This window comes from Pleurodeles waltl, chromosome 6 (assembly GCF_031143425.1).
Source record: "Pleurodeles waltl isolate 20211129_DDA chromosome 6, aPleWal1.hap1.20221129, whole genome shotgun sequence".
NCBI lineage: Eukaryota > Metazoa > Chordata > Amphibia > Caudata > Salamandridae > Pleurodeles > Pleurodeles waltl.
Genome location: NC_090445.1, coordinates 1,679,294,826 through 1,679,309,542, shown reverse-complemented (window position 1 = coordinate 1,679,309,542; position 14,717 = coordinate 1,679,294,826). Strand labels below are relative to the sequence as shown.

At 42.6% G+C, this 14,717-nt stretch overlaps 1 protein-coding gene across 4 annotated transcripts in view; it reads left to right on the top strand.

Annotated features, from left to right (window-relative positions):
* The window catches only part of DENND1A (DENN domain containing 1A), a 1,115,636-nt gene that overhangs the window by 833,447 nt on the left and 267,472 nt on the right, over nucleotides 1–14,717 (top strand). For all 4 annotated transcript variants that reach the window (XM_069241713.1, XM_069241711.1, XM_069241712.1 and 1 more), the window contains exons 14-15: nucleotides 11,736–11,837; nucleotides 13,504–13,591. In XM_069241713.1, coding sequence (XP_069097814.1) covers nucleotides 11,736–11,837; nucleotides 13,504–13,591 — 190 coding nt within the window. The remainder of the gene's footprint in view (nucleotides 1–11,735; nucleotides 11,838–13,503; nucleotides 13,592–14,717) is intronic.

The window sequence follows — 14,717 nt, the reverse complement described above, 5'->3', positions numbered from 1 at the left end:
TAATTTGCCAAATACCAGTCATTTTTTAAAGCTGTTCATCGAGCAGGCCTACAGTTAAAAGCTATAAGTCTCCTTTGGTGGACTGGCACAAAACTTGACATACCAGTAGGAAATCAATGTTTCCAAACTCCGTCAAAATTATGTGCAGATTCATCACACAGTGGTAATGTTATCAGCAAATAAACAATTCTGTCCCTCCTTTTTAATGGTGCCACCCATGCTTTGATGGATCCACGTGAATTTGAAATCACTAAGATTAGTGCGAACTAGCTAAGTTTCTGCCAGTTGGCATTCAGGCCCATCAAACCGTGCCAAAGTGATCAGAAAACTAAATACTACCCTCCTTAAACTGTGTTACCCACACTGGATCTGCATAGCACCTGAAGTACCCGCACTAGCTGTAACTTGTTAATGCCTGCCACATTTGATATAATGTCATCAGTTACAAACAAATTAAAATGTTCTTCTCTTCCATTTTGCTCCACTTTGATGATACACACTCTAAACTTGACATACCAGTAGAAAACAAATCCAAATTTTGTGCATCTCTGTCATTCAGGGCCAAAGGTATTTGCAAATGAGCACTTTTTAGTCTACTCGTCTTAACTGCGCCCACTGATGGTTCTGCACAAATTAAAAAAAACGAGTCTCATCTCAGCATACTAAGAAGTGTCTTCCAAAGTTTATGCATATTAATTTAATGGCGCAAAAGTTATAGGCAAATCAACAAACGACCTTTCAACCTTCAAGATATAAAAAAATACATATAAGCTACCGGGCACCTTGTTAAGGTACTAAAGTCTCAAACTATAGAACAGATGTATACCAAACCACAAAAGGCACGCTTTCTGAGTAAAGTTCTACTTTCAAACTCCATTTCCCATAATTCCATTCAGATGTTTTTGTTGTAGCTCCGAGCACATTTTCTTATGGGAGGTAAAAATTGAAAAGCATATCTTTTGGTAATCTTTTTCACATAGATGGTAGAGCACAAAAATTGCCATGCCGGTCCTTAGCTCGAACATTAAGCGAGTGTCAAATTTGGTGCAGATCTTTCCATGGGGGTAAGCAGTTTGACAAATCAAAAAATGCATTTTCGTTGGAAAGTGCAAGTAGGCCATAACTGCACTTTCCATTGTGTGTTAAAAAACTGGCTTCCAATTAAATTGAATTTAATCAGTAATTTGAGGCCCGAAGGCAGGGCCGGCTTTAGAACTGGTGGCACCCCGTGCAACAGTCTTTTTTGGTGCCCCCACCACCTCCTCGGATTCCATCACTACCACCCGTCAAAAGTGCCCCTCATCTCTCCATAGCCCCCCTTTCACATGCATTAAATTGTTTTAAAGCACTCGTAAAGGTTGGCTTTACTAATCCACTCAGCTATGCACATAAAACATAGTTCTGTTCCTTGCAGCAGTCATATTAACCCTCTGCACTACTTTATATCGAGCCAGAACTGCCACTGGACACAACTCCGATCTCTCTCTCTCTAGCAGGAGCATTAATCACAAGAGTTATCTTGGCATTTTAATTGCTTCCTGAAGGCTGGACGCACGAAGAACTTTTCAGCCAGTGCTTTTAAATCGCAAGTTTTGTAAGTTATTGCCAAACACAGCACCCCCCTGGGGTCAGCGCGCACCCCCCCCCCCAATCCAGGCCAGCACCCGGTGCAGTCGCACCGGTCGCACCACCCTAAAGCCAGCACTACCCGAAGGCCTTGTCATCTGAAACCGTGTTCTCAAATAAAACCATCGTAGACAGCCAACTTGGATTTATCTAATGGTTTAAAGTATTACAACATCAAAATGTAAGGCTTACCCACTGTTTGCAATCTCTATGGGTTCATTTTTTGTAGCAGCATAATATGTCTTACTTGGTAATTAGTGTGATACACATGCCTAAATGGTTTTCACTGATCACTTTAAAATTGTCCTGGTGATGACATGGGGCAAGCAGAGATTACTTTTATTCTTCTCGAATAAATGGGGGCAAGAAGAGATTATGTGCTATTATTACAAGGTTAACCCATATTTTGAAGAGGTTTTAAGTTCTTGAATACATAGGAAGATGAGGCAATATCAAGTACTGTAAAATGGGTTACTTTAAAGAGCGAGTTAGGTTGAAGCACTCTGTACCGCTTTAGATAATAGGAGGTGAGATATATTAGGTATCTTCTACCTGGGTAGATAATGGAACAAGGCAAGATATAATTCTGTAGTAATTGGTTTGATGATGTGGCTGTGATGCATTAATTGCTCTTTTGCCTCATGAGATACTGGAGAAAGGAGAGATTAACTGATGTTCTAATTGGTTAGATGATGGCATCGCGAGGTACCAAGAGTTGTTTTAACTGGTTAGAAAATTGAGTGTGGAAGGGCTAAGTGCTGTTGTAATTGGCTAGATGATGGAACCAGAAATGGTAAGTGATATTATAACTGGTCATATAGTAGAAAGAGGAGGAATTTTGTGCTGCTGGAACTCATTTGATATTGAAGTTAGGTGACATTAAGTGTTGTAACTGGGCATATGGTGGAGAGAGGGGGGATCATGTGCCCTTGAAGGGAGCCTGTTTTTTTTATATTAAGTCAATCTTGCACTGCTGAAAGAAATGAAAAGAGATTTTTGCATAGTTTTTGCTTTTCACTTAAAAACCTTGTAAAATCAGCATTTGCTTTGGTCCATAATACTTAATGATCTCAATACAAGGGAGACAATGGAAATATATAAATTATCTGTTGCGTCTGTGATATGTGATTAAAAAAATCAATGCATAACTGATATTTAAGAAGTAGACTATTAGTGCTGGTGTTACATTATGAAGTGGAGCACATTGATTCCCCCTGAAATGTAGTTTGTTCTTTCATATTTAGATAACTTGTATTTGTGGTTTTTGTTATTGTGTAAGCCTGGAAAAAGGAACTGGATTCAATTTGTTCTCTGTCATGCCCTAGTTCAAACATCTTTATGTAACATGGACCAGTGGCGGCTGGTGTTGGGACAAAGTGGCGGTGGGGGGCACAAAAAGAAGACGCACACAAAAAACCTTGCTTGCTGCATCGCCGCCAGTTTGCCGCTCTTCTGGGTCCCTCGCTGAAGGCACGGGCTCCCAGCCTCCCTGCAGCCAATCCTAATGCGGCTCTCACGCAGCTGGCTGCATAAGAGCAGGGTCAGGATTGGCCTGAGTGCTCTCGATCTGTCTGGGAGCCTGTGCCTGTTATGTCCAACCCGGCAAAACAGTGTCAGGTTGGAGACAGCTCAGTGCGCATGTGTGTTTGGCTGTCCTGAGACGGCCGGCCAAACACTTGTGCACTGAGGGGAGTGCACCTACCACTCTCCCTGGTGCCTGTCACCCCTCATGACCCCATCCTCAAAAAATAAAAGATAATAAACACAGTTTATTATCGTTTTATTTTTCAAGTTTGCAGCTGCTGGCGGGAGTAGCGGCACTCCTCCACCATAGCGAGGGATCCGTCACTGACAAGGACTCTAACAAACCACATTTGCTGGATTCCTTGTTCACAAGGAGCAGGATTGTTATTTTAAAAAACTCTTAGTCATAGCGGAAGAGGAAACTTACGACCTGATATCAACTGAACTTGGACACTGATAATAGTGCACCGTACTTTCTGAACAGATTTTCTTGACAAATCAAAACTTTATATACTAATGAACATTGACTGAAAACTAAAAAACACAACGAGCTGCTACAAGAACGCAAGATGAAGAATGTCTTTAATTTTAAAAGAACAGTATCCAGGTCTGTTAAATCACAAAAGCAAAAAACAGCAACATGGGGTAGGAATCGGTACCTCAAAATGACATCCACGGCAAGCAGCAAAACAGTTTCAGACACCACTGGCTCCTTGTTTTTAAACAGCAGAAATTAGATGAGGTATTTGTAATGTACTTTTTTTGTAGATGTATTTCTGTATATGTCCTTTGAACACTTCGAACACTTCGAGCGGGTACACATATTGTCATTGTTTTGTGTGAATTGATGAATTAAATAAAAAATATTAAAAAAAATAAAAATGACTTCTTGCATGGAATAGGACAACTAATAGAGACATAAAAGATTATATATACTTTCTCACACTGAGTTTTGCCTATCCTCATTGGAATCTCTATAGTTGTGTTTTGTAGATGTCTTCGTCCGTAAATACATACATAGATTCTAAGTAAATTGGTATTTTTGTCACCCTGTTGTTTTTCCGGATCCTGATTAGGCTGTCTCGGGAGTCTGTACAAGACTGGCAAAGAAAGACTCTTTAATCTGGGTTTCAGCGGGCCAAACAAGCGCTGCATCCCACAGGAGAGATTGACACTGCTGCCTGTCTAAGATGCCTTCTCCGTCCCATCATCCCCGCCCTATGATTGGCAGTTTCCGTGCCAACACAGGGAAGCAATTTATTGCTGCAGGAATGATGTTTGTTTACTCAGTCTAGCCTGGCTGGCTGAGAAGGCTATTATGTTAACAAATGGCTGTAACCAGTCACCTCTGGTGCATGGAACCAGGGCTGCCGCTTTAGCCCTGGAGGCGCCCTGTGCAACAGTCTTTTTTGGCGCCCCTACCCCATGACCACCTCCTCGGGTTCCCTCACTACCACCTGGCAAATGTGTCCCTCATCTCTCCATAGCCCCCCTTTCACATACATTCATTTGTTTTAAAGTACTTGTAAAGGCTGGCTTTACAGATCCACTCAGCTATCCACATAAAATATAATTCTGTGCTTTGCAGCAGGCACATTAACCCTCTGCGCTACTTTATGGCGAGTCAGAGCTGCCCCTAGACAAAACTCCCATCTCTCTCCCTAGCAGGAACATTAATCACAAGACACATCTTGACATTTTAATTGTTTCCTGAAGGCTGGACGCACAAGAAACTTTTCAGCAGGTGCTTTTAAATTGCAAGTTTCGTAAGTCATTGATAAACCCTGAGGTCAGCGCGCACCCCCCCCCCCCCCATCCAGGTCAGCACTGCCCTAAAGTTGGCCCTGCATGGAGCCAGCTTCCTTAAGGGCGGGCAGTGCTTCCTGTGCTCTGGCACTGTACAGCTAGGTCTGTACTGGAAGTCAATGTTGTTGGTTTTAAAGATCCTAGACCTATTACTGATCTGTGTGATTCATCATCTGGCATGGGTCAACAGGACTGTTGAGGGGACTATGTCACGTTCTCATCAGTCCTAAAAATAACATAATGCTAGATATCCCCAAGTTACCCATGAGACTAAAAAAGTAAAATAAATGATTGGCTTCTTAAATTATTTGCAATCATGTTGTACCTGCCAGAATTTAACTCGTCATGATGTATCGTAATCATACTATCAGTGTGAACTGAGTTGACTGCAATCCCTTGTGGTTCACGTCTTGTGAAAATTGATGAATTTGTGTTGCTGGAGGCCAACGTCTTAAATGGCATGGCAAGCTATTCGCAATGAGTATCAGTCCATACTCCTCAGTGAGCTGACCTTGTGCCCTAAATCTCCACGGTCTGACCTTGTGCTCTAAAGTTCTCATACATCTAATGCTTTTGCAGGCTGTCCATGCACCCTAAAACTCCAACGGTGTCCCCCTGTGCTCTGCTTTCCTCACAGTCTAGTCAAAACCACTGTCCTCACACTGTCTTTGTCTCCCAAATTCGTCACACTGTCTGCCCATGTGCTCCAATCTCTCAGCGTGTGTCCATGTGGCCTAAACTCCTCACCATCTGCCCATGTTCCGCAATCTCCTCGCATTGTCTGTCCAGGCACCCCAGGTTCTTACAGTCTGTCCATGTGCTCCAAGCACCACACATTATCAGCCCCTGTCCACAAACTTCCTCCCTGTCTCACCGTGAGAGCTTACCGCCTCACATGGTCAGTCCATGTCCATACGTTCCTCACCCTCTTTCATTTTGCCCCAAACTCATCAAACTTTCTGTGCATGTGTCTGATGGCCTCACATGGTCTATCAGTCTTTCCAGTCTCCTTACATGGTCTGCTGGTGTTCGTTAGGCTCCTTATATTGCTGGTCCTTAAGCTCCAAGCTTCTTACACTGGGTCCTGCAGTACTCTGACTACATCAGAGGATGTGACAATGAAGACAGCCATGGACTGGTAGAAGGGGTTAGGGATTTGGCGATGTAGGATCTGTCTGTTGGTCCACAGGTAGCTACAGAGCTATGGGGATTGCTGTGTTTTTGGCTCATTGAGTTTGGTAGTGGTAGCTGACGGGTAATAAGTATTATTGTGGTTAAAATGAAGGAATAGGAGTGGCACTGGTCCTTGGATGAGGTCTGAAATTGATGTGGTTGTGGGTACACTGCTAAGGGGTGTGGTGGGTAGAGGAGAGTTAGGTCAATTTGACTTTGTACAATTTCTGAGTTAAGGAGCACCAGGGTGAATACCAGACAGAGAGAAGGGTTGATGTATTTGCCGTTCCACCCAAACATATCCATATTTTCTGAATTTACTTTTAAGGAAACAAAACCCAACCGAGAAAAAAAAAAAAAGACACAATCTTCCTATTTCATATTCAGGAGATGTGACCAATCAAGGTAGACATATTGACACAGAGAGATTTTTGTTATGTATGTTAACCACTCTTTCAAAGAGGAGTATTACATTTGGAAAAACAAATCTTTGTTTCCAGTATTTATATACGTATTGAGAGCTGATGGACTGATCCTATCGATAAATAATAAATAACTGCGTGCAGTTCCCTCGATATGCTCTTTTCAGTAGAGATTAAGCTGCATAACACTCAGATTTGTTTCTGTGTTTCACCACTTAGAGCTCTTTACAAAACATCTATTTATATTACAGTTCAGGTGAAGTTATGGTTACAAAACAACAGCTGAAAACCACTGATATTCACATTTATGGTTAGGTAAACTATTTCCACCTACTTATGACATCACTCGTGACAGCACTGAAGACATCCCTGATGATATCTCAAATGACATTAATGATAACAGAATCCAGAGATATCAATACTACACAACGGGGAGTAGCTGCATGACCAGACCTGGTGCCCAAACATCTGTGAGCGACCAACTCATTCTGCCTACTGTGTTTCGCTGTATGCAGGGTTGACTGCAGGGACTTGCATTTTGGCCAACCCTCTGGAGGCAGCCATCTCCTGCTATCCATGGCCTTCATCTGCATGCAATGGGGGTTAGCTGCAGGGCCTGCACACAGACAGGCCCTGACCACAAGCATCCGTGGACAGTCAACCCCTAGTGAGCATGGTTTTTAGTCAAGCACAGCAAGGTTTGGCTGCATGGCTTGGCTTTTAGACTGATCCTGCACCCAACCTTTGCTGGTGACCAACTCCACTGTATATAGCCTTTGTTGGCTCTGACTTAGGGCCAGGCCACGCATTCAACCTTGCATGGGAGGCCAATCCCTGCTGCCCACATCCTTAGACTGTGTGCAGCTGTGGTTGACCTCAGGACCGGGCCATTAGCCAGGACATGCATCAAACACTTTGTTGGCAGCCAACCTTCACTGCACACGACCTTCAGCACTGCAGTGGGGATTTGCCACAGAGCCCTACGGCATATAGCCAGGCCTTGTGGCAACAACTTTGTGGTCGACCAGTCCCCACAACATCTGGAACCATGAACATGGACATGCACTTATTCCTCCACAGGTAAACTACTGTTGCTGAGGTCCATTGATCCCCAATGTGTTTTCATTGTTTTAAAGTTCATAGTCCGATAGCACTACCAGAAATGATTTTTTAAGATGTCATCAGTAATGTCAATTAACATGTAAGTATTGATATCATACGTAAGAGAATAAGCAGTGCATGGTTTTTTGTGAGTTATGGTTAGTTTACAGTCTAAATTGTTAGGTGCTGTTTTGTAACCATAACTGCATTTTAACTGTGTTTTTAAGTGAATTTCTGTTTTTGTTTATTATCATATACAACATCCAACTGTTCTTTGCACTGATCTTTTTTATTTACAGCCCACCCAACAAGCATTGGCTTCAGGGAATTGCCCTCAGCCTCACCCTGCACCCAACCAGCCACAGTGGCCACCCCCCCTTTGCAGCACACAGCCTTAAGCTCTGTGCAGGAAGGTCAGTTAGAGATGCTGGCCTGTGTCCAGGACCTGCACTCAATAGGCCACAGGTGACCAACCCCTACAATGCACTGTCTTAGGTCATGCACATCAGGGGTTAGACACAGTCCCTAGCCTATCTCCTGAATACAACCCACCAAAGGAAGCCAAACCCAGCTGTACCCCTCTCTAGGCCATGTGCACCCAGCCAACAGCTGGGGCGTACTACGGGGATTGGCTTTCAGCTAGGCCCTGCACCAGCCTACCCCAGGCAGTCAGCCTTCATTGCTCATGGCCAAATCTATGCCCATTTGCCCAGGCTCTGCACCCAACCCACAGCAGGCATTGGCAGCAGGACCTGCACTGCTGTTGTACTTGTACTGCAGGGTTTGGCCGCGAAGGCTTGCCTGTGTCCAAGCCCTGCTTTCCGTCACTGGTGCCAAGCGTAAAGCCTGCCTATGGCCACTTTTATGCTCTAAGAAAAGCTGTGCACCCAACCCACAGCGACTGTTCAACCCCTGTTAATAATGCTTTTTAGGTTGAGCGCGTAAGCGCTCTAACGCATTAGAAATCTATCTGTGGACTTTTAACCACATACACCGCACTCCCATCACTATCACTCGTTCATGGGCTTGCCTTTCATGTTATCATTGGTAAATGCTTTACGTTTGTCCCTCGTTAGGGAAGTTTTGTTACCGCCTTGGCCATTGACCCCGTTACATGGATAATTGCACGATTGCCGATACATTTGACTGTGAGCAAACTTCTTTTTCCTTTTGTGTCTCTCCTTTGCGCTCATGGCGGCCATGGCGCTTTGAATCTGCTCGCTTATATCAACTGTTTTACTTTTCATTTTCAATTTATGTAAAAAATAAATTCCAGTTAGAAATTTACAACACAAAGGTTCTAACTCGAGCAAACGTGAGAACCCTTGCATTGCAAATGCTTGTTTGTTCTTGTTGCTTTACAGGCTTCCAATCTTTCACATCTCTACCCCGTTGTTGATCCATTGGGTAGCATAACAGACACATATGGAAGGCTTCAGCTTTGTTTGAATTCAGAAGTCCATAAAAATATTTAAATATTCATGTGCTTTCTTACAAAGTGTTGACGGCAAAAATGACCATAACAAAATCCTGTTTGTACAGGGCCATCTATTTTTTTGTTTTTTAATAAAAACCTGCAAAGGATTTACCTTTGTCACATGTTCTGTATGTACCTCCATGTTAGCTGCGTTTCCTTTGCTGTGAGCCTTTTTGCTTTTGGTGCCAGTTATTCATTTCTTTTATATTGTTCATTTGATGCCAGTTGTATTATTTTTTCTTGTATGAGTGTTCAGGAGGCAAAAATATCCTTTTTCTTTCTTTCATATTATTAAGCAGCAAAGGGCTGGGAAGCCCTTCACAAAACTGGGTGTTCAAAGGAAAGCCTCTGTATCCAAGAAAAGAGGATATTTGTAAGCTCCTAAGTGCTCTCCACCAGGCTCCCTAATGCCACTCTCGAGATGTGTGGGATTTGGAGGGATCACTTTCTGGTGCCCCCTTTGTCAGTTAATATCAGTTTCAGGAACACCTGCATGTGCATTTAGGTTTTTGAGGCTTTTCTTCTTCATATCATTTCTCTAGATGCTTTTCAAGTGGTTTCTGTTAAGAAAGTTTAATATGGGAGTTGGTTTATTTACATAGTACACAGTTGCAAAGGAGTGGAAAGGACATTCACAAAGCACACCTGTCCCTCAACCTGGCATTCTAAGAGGGCACTGGTCTGTGACAACACCTACGGATTAAATGGATTTTTGAGAGTGCCCAAAGGGAAGAAGGTTTGGGTTCAGAGTCTAGTCGGAGAAGAACGACAATATTCCACAATCCATGTACAGGGAGCCCAGCCAGCAACCCATGGGGAATGGAAACTGGGCAGCCTAAAGCTGATTAACTCAAGGGACTGAAGAAAAAAATGTTTAGCAGAAGATAAAGAGGACTGTTATGGAGCTGACACATGGGCATCAATTAAAGATCACCAAGAGGAGGAGTTTCCCCCCTTGACTTCTGATTGGTACCCTTGGCACCGCCCTTGGGGTCATGTGGTCAGGTTAATGTTGCGCCAAGATTCTTGTCCACTTTCTCCTTGCCCCTCCCCTCATTATTGAATATTATTCTGCTGAGTGGCAAAGGGAGAGACGAGAGGTCAACCCTATGATGTCACTAGCTGTCAAAGAATGTGTGATGTCACTTCCATGACCCTAGTTTTGAATTTTCGGTAATACGGTATCTATGAGCTGACAGGTCCTTTGGACCCTGAACGAATGAATTAATGACCTGAGCTACACCAGGAGGTCCACTTACACTGATATTTTATAATCTGGTGACCAGATGTCACAAGATTCAACCTCAAGGAAGGAAGATCTTTTTGTTGCTTCTCTTAACATTTGAGTAACATTTGAATTGTAAAACATTTGTACAGCCCACATTTTAGCATAAGGTTAGCTACAGGTTTCTTTAATGATTTGTGGAAGGCAGTGCTTAATTTGTAAACGAAAGAGCGGCGGTGCCCAAAACTCCTACTCAGAAGTCTGTGCCCAGTGCAATTAAACATTGGACTCTTTGATTCACTACCAAACACTCCCTGCAACCTTATCTGACTCTTGTGTGTTCCTGTGTTCTCCTTTGTGACGTTCTTTCCATCTTTGTATTCTTCTGTGTTTCCAATTTGTCTGTTCTTCCCCTCTTTTGCTCTCTGGGAGTATCTGATGTGGAAAACCAAAGGCCGCCCCCCAAAAATAAGTGCTGGTGACCCCCACCGGCAACCACCAGCTCAAAATAAGCACTGGTAAAAGTTACTGAAACATACTTTAGAAATATCAGAGAAGTAACCTATAGTCTCCAAGTTCTCCCAAGAACACATACTTGTTACATGGAATGTCATCCATTAAAAACATAGTACTTGAGTATCGGGTTAACCCAAACTGGCGGGTTGAAATCGAGCAGAATCATAATGCTCAGCACCTTCTTTGTTTTTTGGTTTGACACTCTATTTTTATGGTTTGACACTCTATTTTTAGAAACATACATTTCCACACCTTTTCAATAGGACAAGCATTACACTACAGTAGAGTTACAGATTTATTTTGTTTTAGTGATTATAAAAAAAAAAAGCCGGAAGAACCTACTACAGTGTCCACGTTGTCCCATTTAAAGAGTTAAGTTGTCAGAGTATCCTTCCCAATATATATTATAATACCAACAAACTTGAAAACTAACAGGCAGGACACAACCACTGTGAAAAGGCAGATAATATTGTCTGCCACCAGTATAAAGTTGCAGTACTATAAGGTAACCCATTTGTGTAGCTTTCACCCGGGCGTGTTTTTTCTGAGTTATTCCTCAGATCGATGATCTGAGAACCAATATTAAATGGTTGTCACATCAACTGAATGAACAACTCTGCTAAAACAAAGTGGACAGCAATTATTTTGTCTTTTGCTTCATCGATTATCATTTTGAATATGATGTGGACTAATGCTGATGTTTATATTATAAGGTGATGTGCTGTGTGTGTCAAACTCTGGTTATTTCTAGACCTATACCTTGTTGGCTAATCAATTCTTCCAATGTATACTTACAGCAGGTTTGCATCTAATGATATCCTATGCGCTCTTTCAATTGATTTGTTCCTTATCGATTATCTTACAGGAGGAGCCAATAACATTTTGCGAAGAAACCTTTGTGTCTCATCGATCCAGCGGCATGAGACAGTTTCTCCAGAATGCCATTCAGCTTCAACTTTTTAAACAGGTATTCCAGTGACATTTTAAAAAAAAAGTTCATTTTTTAATTTAATATTACTGTATCTTTCAAACAAAGCCAGAAAAGTACAAAATAACACACAATTAAATAGAGTTAATGATTAAAACCCTGTACCATTTTCTAATGGATTATAAAAGGTATTCTTTGTGAGTTATAAACGGCACAATTGTTTAATTTAAATTGATTGATGGAGACATTCGCTATTGACATACGGGCAAAAGGTCAGGGATCCTGAACAGTTATCCCGTTTTTCCCCAAGAGTCCAAAACCCGATGAAGAAAGGTTGTTGAAGAAAGAGTTTGTCTCTTAAAAGACAGGAATCAATGCTTTCATTGTGTGCCACTAGCCTGTAGCCCATGTGCAGCTCTTTTAACCAATCACTTTGGTCTTTAAGGTAAATTAAAAATGTTTAAATAAAAATGCTAACTAATTTTTTAGTGATGGATTGCTGTTTGCCATTCTTCATAGTCAATGCTTAGAAAGGGTGCACTATGACTTTATAGATTGGTAAAAAAAAATGTTGGTAGTGGCTGCCTCTAGATCGGATTGCAATATCACATTATTAGCTAGAAAATTGTTGGTGGACAGCACTACTGACTCTCATGTCCAGTGCATATCTTTACTGTCCAGCGAAGGTTTAGCATTGTCTGGTTAGCTGACAGGTACTGTTCAGAGTAACTACATTAGACTTCATTAAGAATTACCCAATAATTTCAGATTTATGCGCTAACTCCTGGTATCGCACGTATTGGAATTATTCATTTTCTGTTTTTATCCCACCCAGCACTTACTGGGTGTGAGTTAAAACGCAACCACTGTTAATTTAAAGTGCCAGGAAAACTACTGGACATGGAGGATTTGGTTCAGCTACCACCAAAATGTGCATATTCTGTCCCATTTCATGGAGAAAATTTGTAATAGGTGCTAATTATTGCACTTCATAGATTTCAAATACCTCAGTCTCTATTCGGTAATTACCGCATATAAAGCCAGGCCACTCATAATGGGCGCCTTTGAGTCTAAGGTACCAGTTGGTGACCAGTGTCTTTAAGTTGGGCACATGTCAGTGCATATAGTGTCACCGGAGGGAGCCCTAGTCCCTCGTGGTAAGCTTTTCTGGTGTCGGAGCAGCGGTTTCCCAAGAAGACCTTGGGATAAACAATTGCCTCAGAGATGGGTCTCTCCAGCCGCCTGCAGTGAAATTCATACAACCTGGGTTCCATCAGACTAGTGCTTTGTGGTTGTTCATTTGTCATTGCTATTGATAGCAGAGCATCTCTTGTCTGAGTGTCTTTAAGGTTGTGTTTTAGGTAGAGCTGCTCTTGAGTTCAGAGGTGTAACGCAGAATGATGGGGCTCCCCTGCAGAATGGTGATGGGGGAGCCCGAGTCGCCCATATCTCACAGATATTCATTGACCTTGGGCTGAAAGGGGTCTTTTTAAGGGTGGAGGGCCCGTTGGAGGGTTGCCCCCCCAACCATTGCTTGAGTGGAGTCCCTCGTCTTAGGGCTGTCTCTCGGCCTCTTTTTTGAACTGTTTTCTCCCTGTTGGACTGTGTCCTGATGTTCTGTAGGTGGGATCTTTGGAAAAAGAGCGTATTCATTGCGGATCTAAGCTTTGTGCAATGCATGCTCAACCATCGACCTTCTTTTTAGTTCATAGATGGACGCCTTGACTTGTTAAACTCAGGAAATGGATTCAGCGACGTTTTCGAGGATGAAATCAACATGGGTGAATATGCAGGTGAGAGATGACACGTTGGATAGTATGCTGTTTCCAAATATCAGCTGCGCTTGGCTTTAGGGGGTGGGTGCGACTGGTGGGGCTACACTGAGCGCTGACCTGGAGGTGGGTGCATTGACCCCCGAGTTTGGGTGTTGGTTGGGGTGCTGTGGGGAGCAATAACTTTTGATTTTAAAGCACCTGCTGCAGAGATCCTATTGCATGCAACTTTCAGGCAGCAACAAAAATGCATTAATGTTCCTGAAGGAGAGATGGAGTTTTGTCCAGTGGCAGTTTAGAGTCACCATAAAGTAGCAGAGAGGGTTAATGCTCACTATAGAGTAGTGCAGATGGTTAATATGCCTGCTGCAAAAATATCTATATTTTATGTGGATAGGTGAATAGATTAGTAGAGCCAGTCTTTACCAGTGCTTTAAAACAAATTACATTGATGTGAGAGAGGGGATATGGAGAGATGAGGGACACTTTTGCCAGGTGGTAGTGAAGGAATCTGAGGCAGAAGTCATGGGGGGGGGGTGAGGGGGGACACCAAAAAAAGATAGTTGCACCGGGCGCCACCAGCGCTTAAATCAGCCCTGATTACACATTGTCTTACCCCGCTGAACTTTTTTAAAACTCTGCATGCCACGGATAATTTCAAAGTGGCCATTTCCATGACTCAGATTGCGTTTCACGAATATTTAGAGGAGAAGCTGGTGTCATTAACGTAAGCAGAACCGTAGCCAATGGGATACTCCCACTTGTGTGGACATACCTAAGAGAGTGGTAACCATTCCTGATAAGTCTGTTAAGGGTGACAAAATAGAACATTTCTTCTAGGAGGTCATGCAAACTTTCACCTGATCGGTTTGGCCTACGTTTCATTACATTCACTTGAGATTATAACATTGATTTGTTTTACCCATATATTCGGCAAATAGAAGAATTATCTCATTGCAAGTATTGTTTATGACAAAATAGCTGAGTTTTTCACCTTCCAATATTTAGAGTAAACAATGGGTTTTAGTGCTTCATTGGTGGCCAGCGTAGGTCCATGAGGGCTACAGCTATGTCAGATTCTGGGAAAGTTCACATCAAGAGTAGTATTATGGAAACTTCACTCAGGTGCCAACATCAGGGCAAATCA